Consider the following 16,939-nt stretch of genomic DNA (forward strand, 5'->3'; position numbering starts at 1 on the left):
AGTTACATTGTAATGACTTTGGATAAAATGTAAACAAATATAAAATCTGCAAAATGTTTATATGTACGATATATTATGGCCAAAGCTGTGAATAGAGAATTACATACATTACTTATTGATGCCTTCTGGTGCATGCATGCACGCACGCACGCACGCACGCACGCACGCACGCACGCACGCACGCACGCACGCACGCACGCACGCACGCACGCACGCACGCACGCACGCACGCACACACACACACACACACACACACACACACACACACACACACACACACACACACACACACACACACACACACACACACACACACACACACACACACACACGTTTTTGTTCAAACATCATGTCAAGGACCCCCAGATAGATAGGTATTTGGCCGTGGACACCCTTTTGAAAATGGTTTGTGCCAGGGAACCCATAAGAGAAGTCTTGTCAAAAAAAATCTAAAATAGCAGATCTACAAGCTCACAACGCCCCTGTGGGTCCCTGGATCCCACTTTGTTAACCAGTGCTCCAAAACATCGCACCACAAATCTACACTTCCTCCTGAAGGATAAAGTCAAGTAACTCCAAGTCATCCTGCCTACTTGGCTTGTGAGACTGCGTGTGTATCGTGCGTATTCATGTGTGTATTTGTTTTTGTGTGAGTAAAAGGTAACGTCATTCATGCACTGTAAGGACATAGTAGCTCTTTGAGCAGAGCGTGTTAGGCTGGCTGTCCGCTGAACAGCACACCTCTGTACTGCAAGAGACCAAGTGCTTCCCAGACCACAGTTTGCATACATCAGAATTCTCTTACAGTATACTATACACAGTAAAATCCTCATACATGGTTACAAATGGATCAATTAACACAAACGTTATTACTGTGTGGCTCACAAGGGTCGGAGAACAGCACATTCTAAAAGTAAAATAAAATAAAAAACAGTTTGTATTGTTTTCATGGTGTTTAATACAGGTTATTATTTGTATTAGTAGAAAGCATATTATGAGCAGGGTTATATTGAAACAGAATATAAATAAAAGATACAAGAGTCCTCTTGAGATCACTTACTATACAGTATAACATTTTTATTTTAATGGCAGGGCTGCATAGCTCACTGTCTCAAACTCTCAAACTAGTTCTCCACACCCGTCCTTTTTCAGTCAGATGCCAGAATGGTGCTCATTGGACAATTCTCATTCCTGCTGCTGTTATATGTTATTTCTTTCTGCCATGATAATTGGTACAATACTTGATCCATCCAAAACCTCTGCTCTCATTTTGTATTCATTTTTTGTCTTCTGAGACACATCCCTTTCTTCACCTTTGTGTAAGTCTCCACATACACTGCCATTAAGACAACTGTTCCTGTATGCATTGCACACAACTGTGCAAAACAGCCACGCTGTTGCTCCACCTATTCAGGTTTACCTTGTCAAATTTAAAATGGCCATTACTCCATATTAGTCTATCACACATACCTGACCTACTGTAGTGAAGAGCCCACAGCCAAATGCTGTGGGTAGCATTTGGCTGTTTAAGCTGTTTAAACTCCATAAACTGTTTAACCAATGAACCCTGGTGTGAGTACTCATTCTCTTCCTCCACTTTCTCTTTGTCCTATTCCAGTTTCCCTCCCTCCTTTCTTCCTAGAAGTCATACTGGGACACATACATGGTGACTTTGGTGATGTACCTCCCCAGCTGGACACGTTTCTCCAGTTCAGTCATCTCCACTTCAGCCTCCAGCGTGACGGGGCCCTGCACCGGGCTCACTAACATCAGCTGTCCCGTCTGCCGGTCTGAACGCTGCACTGTGAAGTGGCGTCGAGCCTGCTTTCCTCCCAGCAGGGAGAAGCGAAGCGTGTCACCCATTGGACGCATGGCTGACACGCGAAACATGACACGGGGAGCAGACAGGTTCGACACAACAGATAGGTAGTGGTAGGAGAACGAGTTGGGAGTCTGAGAACACGCCTTGTTGTCCACAGGACAAGGGTTACGTTCACAACGTCTGGAAAACAGAGGGATGGAGGAGTTGAAAGGAGCTGCATGGAAACATCTTGCTCCATTGCTCAAGTGGGTGCCTAAGAAATGTTGGCAAATTCCATTTTCATTTATGTACATATTTATTTTCTGTCTAAGCAATGCTCTTTGTTTCTTTTAATTTACTTGTTCATCGGGCGTGCTATTTCATCTTTGGAGTTAATTGCTTAAATACTTACTGTTACATCCTTAAACAGGGAGATCATTTGTCATAAGAACAGAGATATTACAGCACTCACGATGGAGCGGTCTTGACATAGGTAGCATTGCGGATGCGAGGACAGTCCACACGGACGCATTGGAATCCTCCATAGGTGTTAATGCACATCTGGTCTCTTGTGCAGTTGCTCTGTCTGGTCGCACACTCATCAATGTCTGTGATACGGGGAGAAAATACGTGTCAATCAGCCTGTGTGAAAGAAAGCAATATAAATTAAACTGAAAGTACATTGACAGAGAAATTCTCTAGACAACTAGAGTGTAAAAGCCTCACTTGCAGCCCCTAGGAGTCATGCTGCTCCTTAAACTCCAAGTCCGCTACAGTAAGTGGTTTGAACTGGCCGAGCGGCCTATAGTGGGAGGCTGCTGCCCTGCCATTCTTAAGCCTGCTTTATACTTGGTTGCACATCGTTTCACGCACGAAAAGCTTGTAGCTTGTAGGACGTCAGATCCCTGAGCCCTCACTAATTCAGGGACTGAAAATCGTGGGATATTTTGTGCAATATTGTACCCTCTTACTCTTTGCGGTGAATTGAAATTGAGCAATTTCTGGTATTGGAGAAAAGTACAGTAAATAGAATCAGCGGTGTCGTTGTGATTTTTTTACTGGCAGGATAGTATTTTAAAGGGATTCTAGGCAACATTAAGCCTAAATAAAAAAATATATATATATATATATTTTGCATTTTCCCCCTCTATCAGCCACTATATAATGATGCTGGGGTGTTTTCCTGCATTGAAACACAGTCCTCTTTCTGAAATCCGTATTTTCCCTACTGTTTATGTTTGTCCGGGGCGTAAATTAACGCACGCATGTGCGCGCCCGTGCGCGTCCGTGTGAACTTTTTACTTTCGGTTTTAAAACGCTCTCAAACGTCGTTTTTGAGGCACATAATTTACTTTTAAGATAGCGTTTGGATAGAATTTAGTTGTTTAACTTCATATATGTGGTCAATTTATCATGAAAGAGCCTATTTAAAAATACAAATTCAGAGAACCAGCAGGGGCGGGCAGTAACACGCATTGGATCCGAATAAAGCAACCTATTTTCGGCATTGGCCCCTTCAGAAGTCTCCTTAACTCTATGGAAGTCCCTCCTGCGTCACCCCCTGGTGGTCGGGGAAACAAACTGCTGGAGGCGCGGTGTTTGTTTATCTTATCTTGCCGTCAATGCCTTTAATGACGTCACACGCTCGCACGCGCACGCCGCACGCATTTTGCGTGCACGCGCATGCACTGTACCGTGCCGTACCTTGCGCGGGAAGAAATTACTGGCCACACGCCGTCCTACCCCGCGTGGCCTCCACGACACCACTGAATAGAATAAAGTTGTCTCTTGTGACTGACTGACCACCCCACTGCGGTATAATGTAAACTTCATAGTTTACAGTACACATCATCACTTCTTTTCTTGCCTGTGATGACTGTTAGCAGCTGACTAATAAATTAGACAAGAAGACCCTAAAATAGGTTTTGCATTACAAAAGTTACACTGACTAAGCAGAAATTGCTCTGTCTTGCAAGTATTTTACCTTGGTTGAACATTGAAATTTTATGTTCACCGATCCTTTGTTTGAGGGGACAATGTTTTGTAGAGTAAAATGGGACATGGAAAAAAATATCCCAGGCAGGAGGCAGCCCCATGAAAGAAAGCCATCCAACAGTCTGTGGTGTGGAAAGTTCCCACTGTGCGGTGATGAATGTTGCGTTTCAGTGTGAATGTGTTGTTGTCTTGTCTTACAGAGTTTTTGTCTCTCTCTGCTCTTATACATGATCAAGTGAAGCATACTTGTGAATACCTACAGCAGTGATTCCTTAACATGCGGTTGTGACCCATTTTGTGACCAGTTTTTAAGGATCGCAATTGAATATATTTATTTTCAAAATTATAAAAAAAAGAAAAACGATTACCAGTAATGTTCACAATGTTTCTAAAGTAGTGAAAATGCCTCATCGCAACAAGCTCACAGCGTGTTGCGATGTGACACCATCGTGCCTCATGGTGTCACATCGCAACCCGCTGTGAGCTATTTTTGAAATACTGCTTAGTGCTTACCGGTAAGTGATTAAGTATTTTTGTACGTTTGGGTTCCAGGGAGACAACACATTTCTCTTTTAGGTCTCGAGCTGAAAAGTTTTGGGAACCCCTGACCTACAGTGAATGTGACAAATTATGAAAAAGAAAAAAGAAATTCAAAGCACACCTTTGCAGCTGCGTCCGTCACGGGTCACATTGTATCCAGCAGGGCAGGTACAGCGGTAGTTACCAGGAGTGTTGACACAGGCATGTAAGCATAGTCTGCCAGCCTGTCCATTATGGAAGAGCTCACATTCATCAATATCTGTAAAAACGCACACACCAACATGTTACAACCTATATATAGTCAGTGTCGAGTGAAAACCTCGCACAGTATGTCCAAAACCATTACTTTTCAGGAAATCGAAAAAGGAACCTGTGTTTCAATGGATGCAATGTAGTTATATACTTTTCATTGGCTCCATATGTATAAAACCCACAGACAGATTTAACCACTTTTAATCTCAATTTCAAACTATTTCTAAAATAGAGAAAATAGCAGATCTACAAGCTCACAACACGTCACATTGCGGGCATTCTTTTACGGGAAGGAAAAAATTGAAATATGGAAGTTTCTGACGATATAGCACCTCAAATTACACCTCAAACAAGTATTTAATTTATACTTAGTATAAATCAGGCTTTAGTCCTACCAGTGCAGGTGGCGCTGTCTCTGCCAGAGATTGTATATCCTGGTTCACAGGTGCAGTGGGTGGTGCCCTGGACCTGTGTACAACGTGATGGACGGACATACGGCCCAGTGGTGGCAGCTGGTAAGGTGGTGGCAGCAGCAGCTGGGGACGTGGCTGCAGACGTGTTTGTCAAAGTGATAAAGACTAAAGCCAGAGGACAGAAGACAAAGTGGGGAATGTTTCACATCAGGTCGTTGATTTTCAAATATTATGACACACCGCTTGTTATGGAGTCAGGCTACAGTACATTTTTATAAACAAGACCATCTCGAATAACCTTGTGGCTCCCATGTGGATCTCGGAGTTCAAATGTGGCCAGTCTGTGATGTCAGTCGTCTACTATGATGTATGTCTCCAAATTTGTGCAAGGTTTCAGCCCGATCCGACACACTTTCACTTCCATAATAAAAATGTAAATTAAATACTTAATACAATATATAGGAGAAAAAAAATGCAATGAGGTACTTCTTTGGCCTAGACATTTGGCGTTCATCGGTCCAGCGGTTTGCAAGATTTGCTCAGGGATACACACACACACACACACACAGACACACACACACACACACACACACACACACACACACACACACACACACACACACACACACACACACACACACACACACACACACACACACACACACACACTCTGACAATATGTACAATGGGTACAATGGGTACAACAGGTATTGCATAACCCGAGGGGACGTGCATTCCGAAAGTGAATTCTTCCCAATGGGCATCGCCCTAGTAAATAAAATAAGAGATGTCCTATGATAAAAAAATATATATATTATACTAATTATTATAATATATTTGGAAATATTTCACTTTAATTTATAATAGAAACCTTGCCCAAATTTTGAGTCATACTTTATAGATACGTCATAGACGACTGTCAGTCTGGCCACATGAAGTCCAAATTTATTTTTACATTTTAGCACAATAGCTGCTGCTTATTCTAAACAGGGTCTCTGGTAATGGTGGGTGAAAAAGTATGTTTCCGTATGTGTATGTGTGTGCGTGCGTGCGTGCGTGCGTGCGTGCGTGCGTGCGTGCGTGCGTGCGTGCGTGCGTGCGTGCGTGCGTGCGTGGGTGCGTGTGTGCGCGCGTGCGTGTGTGCACGCACGCGCATGTATGTAAGATGATGTACTGTAGGGCTGTCAGAAAAGATAAATAAAGGCCACACAGGCCTGGTAGTGTTTGAGCTGGTCAGTAAGAGACAGGCCTGTCATGGTCAAGCTACATTTAAAATCCACATGGGCCAGCATCTAACTCTTTACAGTACCATACTGTATGTAATGAAAATAAACACAGAGAAACAAAACCAAACTGCGCCACACTGATTCAGTGTGCACTCTGTGTCCGGCCACATCAGTGAGCTGCCGCTCAAGCAACCTTCTCTGATGTTATTTAGACTTTAAGAAATAGACTCTACTGACATCTAAATGAATGGCTCTAAATATACTTTTTAGAGAGGGAGCATCAGAATATTAAATTACATCAAATGTCTTTCTGGTACAAGTATTTGCACATCATTTAACCACTTAAGCTTGACACTGTCGTACGTTAGAGCTGCTATTTTCACTGTATGACACGTACCGGTGTACGACGGAGTGTAAATTAAGCATATAGGCTCAGGCTATTTTTGAGATATTTGGCCTATAACAACATGCCCAAAATAGGGACACCATTAATGTGTAACTGCTTCATACACAGTACTGTATGTCCTTATAATAGAGAGTTCTGTGCAACTCAATGCCTGGTGCCTGGGGGGCTTGATTGCCATTGGCATAAGTGTGATCTGAAATTGCATAACAAAACTACACTAGCTGCACGTGTTGTGCATGCCGTCATGCAGTAAGTGATCCCCTGAGGGTGGAGTGTAATATACCTACATGTTGGCAAGGGGCTCTGACAGGTCGCTCCAGCCCAGCCTTTGGCACAGGTACAGGTGAACTGGTTCACCTCATCCACACAAGTTCCTCCATTCAGGCAGGGTGAGGATGAACACTCATTAATGTCTGAAAGATGGCAGGGAGGGTTATACCAGGTTACATTTAACTATGTGTGTGTGTGTGCATGCGTGTATGGAGGTGCAATACAGTGAGAGACAGACAGACAGACAGACAGACAGACAGACAGACAGACAGACAGACAGACAGACAGACTATGATAGGTAGAGTGCAGATAAGAAACAGAGAGAGAGAAAGCGAGACAGAGTAAATGAGTCAATGTTTGAAGCCGCCAAAACAGCCTTTGAAGCAATATCTTGAAATTTGGCAAGCTGTCAGAAGAGACGCAAGTCACAATATCACATATCGCTGCATTGAATAACCTCCCTGGATGACCAAGAAAGTGTATGAAAAAAGGGAAACATGATCATGCGATGCATGTGAAATGGTATCTTATCTAGAAGAGAGGAGGGAAGGTAAAGAGAAGCCACACAGAAGACGATGACAAGACTGTGAGAGAAGATTGGCGGAGCAGATACAGGGATGAGTGATGGGCTGAGGTTTAGAGAAAAAGAGAGGGAGATTTTATCAGAAGGGATGGGAAAGGCAGCACACAGCAAAATCCTCAGCATGACCCACATTTCCTATAATGGGAGCGAACATCCGGCTAAAATAGATGTTCTACAAGCTCACGACAAGGCCCAAAGCGTTGTAAGATTGTAGATCAGCTATTTTTAGTGGAGAGATTTTGTAGAGGGAAAAAGTAGGGGGCCTATTATTATATAGGGTTTCAGTGGTTAATTCAAGTGTTAAAAAAGGTCAACCTTTTACACTAACGCTGAGGATTCTGCTGTGTAGCGAGTTAGCGTCATCTACCAGGTGGTCATGTGACTCACTACGACAGGTGGGCTGCTGGCCGCTCCAGGTCAGGCTTTCCTGGCAAACCCTGCTCTCTGAACCCAGCAGTTCGTAGCCAGCGTCACAAAGGAAGTGCAGCTCATGGCCCACGGTCTGGGCCTTGCCCAATTTTCTGCCGCTGACGGGCGCATCCAGTTTTGGGCAGGTGCCTGATGAGAACGTGGTGAGTCCGGTGGGTGGGTGGTTGGTGAAAAGGAAGAACAATTGATCACTTTCAACCAGGCATCCTTATTTTGTGCATGTCATAGGTGAACATTTCCAAAAGTTTCACACATTTTCAAAAAACGTCAACATTTTATCTACTTATATAATCGAGGATTGACTTCCGCCCCCCCCCCCCCCCCCCCCCGCTGACGCCATACCCACAGCTCTGTTGTCGAGTAAACACAACACCGACACACCACATCTCGCCACCACAGTAGCCACGGCGTGCGCGCAGAATTTACGGGTGGCGTAGGCCACCTACAGTATCATTGCTCACTACATATTTTCCACCTCGCAACATAATTAATTCTACTCACCACATTACGACCCCAACGGAAGGGGAAACAGTTCCGCACCGTTTACCGTGCGCACCACCGACACCGAACGCCGACGGCTTTAGCCGAAACAACACGAAGCGGCCGCCATTGAAACTCCGCAGCTCTCTGCATCGCCAGCACAACAATACAAGCGCGTCCTTCGCTTCACCAAGCAACAAGCAACCACCTTCATGAAAAAAAAAACAGCCGAAGGGCTCCGCCATGTTCCACAGGGGTCCGCGGGGGTCCCAACACTCCCAGGAAAATAAAAAATATATATTTGTTTTTACATTTTTTTTTTTTTTTTTAACTTTTGGTATTTTTATCCCACGATTTTGGTACTGGTACCCTGTGAGTGGACCTCTAGTGTTTAAAAAAAAAGTAAAATAGCAGATATACAAGTTCACAACACATCACATCATGGCACATTGTGAGCTTGCAGATCAGCTATTTTCCCTGTTCACCATACAACTACGTAGTAGGGCATAGGTGGTGTCTGCTTACTGTTGTTGGCTCTGGCTGGCTGCCTAGATGCACCCTGCAGGAGGTTGATCTTCTTCCTCAGAGTACGAAGGCTCTGCAGGTAGGACGCTTCATGGGCTGAGAGAAGCTTCTGGACCTGCTTCAGTGAGCTCTCCATCTCCTGGCGACTGGGACAGTCCTACAGTAGAGGCCAGGGAAGAACAATCATGTCAGGGGCCGTCTTTAAATTACTGTAATACTCACACTCGTTCCAGAACGGATTTTATAGAAGATTCCCCAACTTTTCAGCTGGGATGACAATATGTGCATCAAGTACAATACAATATGGCACGCCACGATATACTGTGTATATAGGTTTTAACTTTAGGTATGTTTGAGAGACAGTAGAGTTGTTTCTAGCGTTTTGAAAACCTGTAGTCAAAAATGTCCTGTTGCTTGATATTTAATGCTGAATTCAATGAGATCCTGCCAGACATTATGGATGTTTAATTCACTTGCATTTGGTACGAGAAAAACATATAATTATTTCTGGATTCAATTAACTTTGACTTATGAAAGTTAATTATCACTTGGGCTCATTTTGGCATCAGCATTACACATTTCAGCGTTGAAGGTTGTGCATAGCATAGCAGCATAAACCCACCCATGACAGCATTTGGTTAAAATCTGACAGATTACTTGATCACATTGCACTCAATCACCTCTTTCCTGTCATTCTTACCTGCATTAACCACATGAACCTTAGCATCCCTATTCTGGGGTGAACATTCAGCTTGTAGGTCAGCTAATTTCGGCAAAGAGATTTGGTGTATAGGGAAAAAAAGAGCAGATCTAGTATAGACCCGAGGGGGGCCCTTGTGGAAATCAACTACAGATGAATCGTACCCATGACATTCTATCGATCAAATGTTGTGTCCTCCTGCACGCTCTGTGTGGAGGCTCCTGATTGTGGTGGAGGAGCTACTCAACCATCATGACCAGAACAAACGGTCTAACCATCCGTCCGACGGTCTGCAAAGAGCTTCCAGATCATGTCCCACCCGTTGTAGACCTGCAGTCTTTGCTATTTGCTACTTAAAGGTATAGGGTTTTACAAACACTGCTGTTTGTGATATTCTTTGGTGAAAACCAAACGTTTTTTGTTAAAAGGCGAAATAACCATATTCTGATTCATTACTATAGACATTTTCAGGTGGGTTGCACATTTTCAGCCACTCATGAGAAAGTACCCATTTATCAGCTTAAATTGTCTAGTGTTCCAGTTCCAATTGTCTGCTTCTTTCTTTGTGTCATCATCACTTACAATTTCATTTGTTTATCCTGTATCCTGTTCTCTCTACTGATTGGATGAAATTGGTATCCCAACCTGAAAATGTGTTTTCTGTATACCAAAGACTGGAGAGACAAGGAGACTCCTGTTACTGAACAAATACTCTATAGCAATGAGTACTCCATCAGAATATAGAGTTATAATATAAGAGCTGTTAAAATAATATATTTTGGCCATGAGGACAGGGTCTCACTATACTGTGTCCTTCAACGGTTCATGGTGATCTTGAACTTTTGCAGTGGATTGGACGATTCAATGAAATAATAAACCCTTTAAGCACTGACGTAATCCCCCTGGCTGTCTGACCTTCACATGACCTGAAATGTAAATATACAAAAAAGTCATTATGAGACAGAGAACTAAGAAGGGATTGAACTGTTTGGAGGTCATAATCTGCAGTACTCTGGTATGGTATGTTTTGTGGCAAAACATTGTTAAAAGGTGCAAGTATGCCATTGTTTGCAAACAGCATATTCAATTTATCATTTTCTTAAAAAATAAATTTAAAAAATGGTGGTGTAAAACTCATGTTACTTACTAGTAATTCATTCAAGTATTATTGTTGTAAATGTAAATAGCATACAAAAATATGAATATTAGGTGTTATCCAGAGGCTTACTGTAGGGCTGAGCCACCCCAAAGGTCTGATCCTAGAATAGCCCTATAGCCACTAGAACATCCATAGCTGGATACATTCCTGTCAACATCAAACAATGCTACAACAACATACAATGTACAGTAAGTGCGCAGAAAGTCTGGTTTGCTATCCCTGTCATTCACAGCAGCAGTAATTGTTTTGACATTCAATGGAATGAGGGCCCTGCAGGAAGATTATCAAGCACCTTTACATAGTGTTATATAAATCACTGGTACTCAAAGTGGGGTCCGGGGACCCTCAAGGGTCCTTGGGGGGGTTCCAGGGGGCCCCCAGCAAAATGAGGAACATTTTAGCCCTATTTCTATTTATTTATCAATTTTGGCTATTTGAAAATAACAGATCTACAAGCTCACATGTGTTTCGAGTTTAAGAAGCACTGATATAAATGTTAGTATGTCATTTTTTAAGCATGGGAGAAATCAGCTATACATATCTACTGTATTTCACTCACAACAAGCTGTCGCTTGGAGTTTGATGGGGCAATGGGCGGGGGTTTTGGGGTCAGTCAGTGTGGTATAAACAACACCCTTAGGGTAAACATCACCTGTATTAACAACCTTCCTTCTGATTGGCTCAAAGAGCTAGGGAGTGGTAGTAGCTTGTTTTCCATCTAATTCCTTTTCCTTCATTACTCTGTTTCATTCAACAACTTCCTTCTCTGCCTCCTGCTCTGTCCTCTCATGCGTATTTTCACACAGCAAATTAGTGTTTTCATCCAACAAGAGTTATGTAAGAAAAGTCAATATTTGTCGAAAACACCTTTCTGATTCAGACAGAACTGGGAACTGGAGAGACTTCAGTCAGGTGGTGGGGGGGTTGGTGTTTATGAAAAAGTGTGAAAGCTCTCTTTCTTTTTCTGCTGCATAACATTTCATGTGGCTTCAAATGGATGATGTTGGGGCTGGGCAATATATCAATATTATATCGATATTGTGATATTAGTCTGGATACTGTCTGCGATTTTGGATATAATATTGCGATATTATAGCCTTGGATCAAGACTATCATGATGTATTTTATCGATTTAGAAATTTGCATATCATACGAAAGCTAAAGTCCGACTCAGTCTTGATCCAAGGCTAGTGATATTTCATCATTTAAGCCATATTTCTTTTATCAAAAACATGCAAAATCGCATAAATAGACGAATTTACAGTACAGCTTGTGATGTGTTGTGAGCTTGTAGATCTGCTGTTTTAGCTATTTTTTTAAAGAAAAAAAAAAAGTTATCGTCACAATAAAATATTGTCGCAATATCGATATTGTCCCAGCCCTAGATGATGTAGAGTGTCACTGTCTACCGGTTTATCACAACTTGGGATTTCTCTACACTTGGTATTCGAATCGCAGAATCTAAACTAAAAGTTGGTGGAACTTTCAATTAATCTTCGTCCTTGAACCTCTACAGTAGCAATGTTTTATTGCTGTCTTCATGCAAGATCAGAAGCCAGCCATATGGCTTAAGACCTTGTATTGTGAATGTGTACTTCCACGTACTGTTGTTCTCATGTCTTACTAAATAAAGTATATCAATCAAAGCCTCAACATGAAATCATACGAAACCTCTGACAGACTCATACGCACGCACGCACGCACGCACGCACCCACCCACCCACCCACACACACACACACACACACACACACTTGCTTTGGTTTGCATCTGGTATGGGAGAATTGTTTTGGTATTCAAAGACTTGACTTATGATTTCTAATTAACCCTTGAGCTTATTTTGGCAGTCTTACACATTTGGGTTGAAGGTTCTCCTGGCCCATTCGCTTATCAACATAAACCCACCCATGACAGCATGTGTGTGTGTGTGTGTGTGTGTGTGTGTGTGTGTGTGTGTGTGTGTGTGTGTGTGTGTGTGTGTGTGTGTGTGTGTGTGCGCGTGCCTGCGTGCGTGCGTGCGTGCGTGCGTGCGTGTGTGTGTGTGTGTGTGTGTGTGTGTGTTTTGCCTCTCAAATTGAGAGGCAAAACATTTACCTAAATATATTTTTTGATCATTACAGTTCAATTTGAATTTTGTTTTCTTTTATATATTTTTTAATAAAATAGCCATCGAAATAATATTTAAGGTAAAAGGAAAAAGTACTCACATTTTGTACTTAAGTAAAAGTATCATAGCTGCAGTGTAAGAAGAAGAAGCAAGAAGTAAAAGTCTGGTAATAAGAAATTACTTGAGTAAAAGTACAAATGTATAGGCATCAAAATATAGTAGCAAAAGTACCAAAAGTAAAAGTACTCATTATGCAGAACGTCCTGTTTCACAAGTGTCTAAAAAGTATAACAAATATTTTGAAAATAGCAGGCTCATAACCCTTGCATCGATTTTCAAATAGCCAAAGTTTGAATAGGGCTGAAGTGGTTAATGTATGTTTTGTAATAATAATCCAAATCTATAAGTAAGTATAGTTTTCAAATAGCCTAATTGTAGTGGAGTAAAAGTAAAATATTTGTCTCTGAGATGTAGCCTAGTGGAGTAGAAGTAAAAGTATACAAAATCGGAAATACTCCAGTAAAGTAAAAGTAGGCTACCTTAAGTACAGTGGCTACTTGAGTAAATGTACTTAGTTACTTTCCACCACTGCTCACTCACCTGTGTATATGCAGGGTGGATGTGACAGAAAGACAGGGCCATGACGACAATAACTGCCGATGCAAACATTTTCTAAATCCCAATCCACGGTGCAGGTTAAAGTCAGTGCTCCGCCGGTGCAGTGAATGAGTTCCCACTGGGAATATGCGTTTTTGAAGATATTAGAGTTGAGAGAACGGTTAGTGCGTCCTTCTTTGGAAGTGGAAAGGCTGTTAAAGGAACTGCTGCGGAATGTTATGGGTTTACCCCTGGAGAGCCAATCAGGGAAGGAGACTCACTTGAGACAAATATTTACCGCATAATTTCCCCTTAACTTTTTTTAGAGCGCACTTACATTCACACCAACGCCGCTTATCAGTGCTCTGTTTCCCAAACAGTGGGTCGGAACCCATATGTGGGTCCTCGACCAATTTGGGTTGCGAGTAAATACCCCTTTATTTTTGGTTTCCTACATTTTGTTTTGAATTATTATTATTTCAAAAGAATAAAAAAAAAAATCCCCCAAAATGCAAAAAAAAAACATAAGTCGAAAACTATTTTTTTAAGATGCGACGTGTTGTGAGCTTGTAGCCTACTTATAGATCGGCTATTTTCACTGGGTCCTGGGGAGACAACATTTCTCTTTTGGGTCTCGAGCTTAAAAGTTTGAGAATTTGGACTTGAATTGGTGGAAGCTGGTGGAACTGCAGGTGGAGTGCATAACAGTAAGCCTACATTACATTATTAGCCTTTAGGCATACTGGCGGCTCAACTACATGATATAGGCTACAGAACATTTCAACAGCACATGCAAAGTGATTTATTGCTGTTTGCATATATTTTTCAAAAAAATCTCCCACAGAAATAATGAATCTCAGTAATAAATTGATTTGAAGTCAATGAGGGTGCATGGCTGCATACATGTTAATGTTTCTGTGCAGAGGTATTAGGCTACAGTAAGCAATGGCATCAATGTAACTTTCCACAGATAGAGAAGCTGTGCCCTCTGCAGGAATATGTGCAACCATGCATGCATGTTTTCAGAGTTGAGACTTCGAATGGGGATGAGGAGGTGGTGGTTGTGGTTGTGTCAACTGCTGTGAGACTGCGCGCGCGCGCGCACACACACACACACACACACACACACACACACACACACACACACACACACACACACACACACACACACACACACACACACACACACACACACACACACACACACACACACACACACACACACACACACACACACACACAAAGCTAGCTGCATTATCATCTATCAGGCAGGTTAGTGATAGTGTAAATGAACTGATGTGAGGCTGCTGATGTGTGTATTAGATATTAGGTTGGCAATGCAAGTGGTTGGGACTCAGGAGGCAGAGGTGTGGATCAGTGCTGAGCAGACACTTTGAAATGTGTGCAGTCCCTAGATGGACACAGCTCAAAGGATTCAGAGGAAGCTCTTGCTTTGGGCGTTGCTTTGAGCTCATTGAGAATGTGGGGGCAAGGCAAAATCTCACCATGGATGCCTGGGGATCTTTGGATTTAGACATCAGAGACATGAGGTCCTTCATTTGGCTGTGCAGAGCACCTGACTAAAAAGATTAGAAATAAACGAGAGGGTAGGCCTACAATGTCTACTTGGGGTAAACACTTTATATTATAATCTTCATAGAATAAGATTTTGTCAAAATTAACGAAAAACACACATTTTCTCTCTCTTCATGAATTAAATTAAAAAGCCAACTGATCCCAAATCCTCTTGCTCATCTTACCCCATAGCTAGTAGCCACAATCTGAACAAATACACAGCAGAACAGAGTAAATATTATTTATATCTGATATATAACCTCAAGTTCTATAAGCATAAACACTGCCTGTTGCAGGTGTGATGCCACCTTACAATGATCTACTACCCCGCAGATATGATGGGAATCAATCATTATACCGTATCAAGAACTAAATAAAAATTCCTTCACATTGCAAAAATCATGATCCAAACCATCACATAGCTGCTGTAATATTAGGAACAACCTGTAATTGGTACTGCATATTGTTTTTGCATTCCTTGAAACAAGCATGGATAATTTTACCCAGTGGCTCGGCTTACCCTGTTCTTCCCCACAAGAAGCCTAGAAAGAATGAAATGCCTGTGTGCATGGAGATAGCATGAGCTAGGGTTAATTTTGACAACATATTTCATTATTCACTGCAGCTCAAAGCAAAAAAAAACAACAACAGTTTTTGCTTTATTTAGACATGAAAATGAGGGCAGATACATTTTGAAGGAGCATGGAACAGGCCTCCAGCTGGAATCACATGTGGATGATGCACTATCCAGCAGTGATGGAAGAACTATTCACATGTTTTACTTAAGTAAAAGTATCAATACCCTATTGTAGAAATAATCTGTTACAAGTACAAGTTTGGTATTCAAAATTTACTTGAGTAAAAGTACAAAAGTATTGGCATCAAAACATACTTAAAGTACCAAAAGTAAAAGTACTCATTATGCAGAATGTCCCATTTCAAAGGTTTTCAAAATGTATAAAAATCCTATAAATAGCAGATCTACAAGCTCAAAACGCGTCGCTTTGCAACATATTGTGAGCTTAGATCAGCTATTTTCAAATTGCCAAAGTATATGATTATATAGCTCTGTTTTGTAATAATAATTCAAATCTACAAAGTAACTAAAGTTTCCAAATAATTATAGAGTAAAAAGTACAATATTTGCCTCAGAGATGTAGTGGAGTAGAAGTACAAGTATTGAAAATTGGAAATACTACAGTAAAGTAAAAGTGCCTCAAAATTGTATAAGTGCAGTACTTGAGTAAATGTAATTAGTTACTTTCCACCACTGCTATCCAGACACCAGACATGCTTTTTTTTGTTTTTGTTATTTGAATTAAACTCACACAGCCAATCTCACTCATCCTGTACTGTTGTTTGAAGTTATAGTCATCTCCAGTGTCTCTGAATCAAGTGATGACTCACAGTGACTCATGCTTCCACCCTGGGACCATCATCATACACTGTCAACTAAACAGACCTCTAGAACCACCCATACCTTTTCATACTCACACCACACAAACAATGTGTAGTCCTTCGCTATCACTTCATTTCTGCTGCCTGCTGCCCCGCTCCAGTGAGCCATGAAAGCTGCTTTTTTGCCATTGCCTATTATTCAGTTACAATCTCTAACTCCATATTCCCCTGCCAGCCTGCCTAGTAACCTGTCCTGTGTTGTATTGTCTTCTGCTTTTGTGCTTCATTTGGACAGCAGACCTAAATCCCTCTGAATGAAGTCCCCCAACACACAACAATGAGCTATCACAACAAACACACTCACATAACATAACATAACTCATAAAGTCATAACAGTGATGATTAATCTATAACTTGTCAGCACTGACTGGCACCAATAGTCATTGTTATTATTAGGCTACTCAACAAACACAATTATAGCCCCA

General features: G+C 41.7%; 1 protein-coding gene across 1 annotated transcript; it reads right to left on the reverse strand.

Moving 5' to 3' along the window:
- Nucleotides 1–948: 948 nt before the first annotated feature.
- Nucleotides 949–13,678, reverse strand: LOC311044544 (fibulin-7). The gene is made up of 8 exons (XM_084056213.1): nt 13,485–13,678; nt 8,921–9,077; nt 7,874–8,044; nt 6,921–7,046; nt 4,984–5,166; nt 4,458–4,595; nt 2,274–2,409; nt 949–2,002 (listed from the first exon to the last, which is right to left on the reverse strand). The coding sequence occupies exons 1-8, from the start codon at nt 13,551–13,553 to the stop codon at nt 1,639–1,641; spliced, it is 1,344 nt and encodes a 447-aa protein (XP_083912339.1). The 5' UTR covers nt 13,554–13,678; the 3' UTR covers nt 949–1,638.
- Between the last annotated feature and the right edge of the window lie 3,261 nt (nt 13,679–16,939).

The sequence above is a fragment of the Gymnoscopelus microlampas genome (genome assembly GCF_963454915.1).
Source record: "Gymnoscopelus microlampas genome assembly, chromosome: 1".
Taxonomy (NCBI): Eukaryota; Metazoa; Chordata; class Actinopteri; order Myctophiformes; family Myctophidae; genus Gymnoscopelus; species Gymnoscopelus microlampas.

Coding starts and splice junctions, on each gene's coding strand:
- LOC311044544 (XM_084056213.1), bottom strand. CDS start 13,553: ATGTTTGCATCGGCAGTTATTGTCGTCATGGCCCTGTCTTTCTGTCAC. Junction 2,410..4,457: donor TGACGGACGCAGCTGCAAAG/GTGTGCTTTGAA, acceptor CCCGTATCACAG/ACATTGATGAGTGTGCGACC. Junction 2,003..2,273: donor TATGTCAAGACCGCTCCATC/GTGAGTGCTGTA, acceptor TCTGTTTTCCAG/ACGTTGTGAACGTAACCCTT.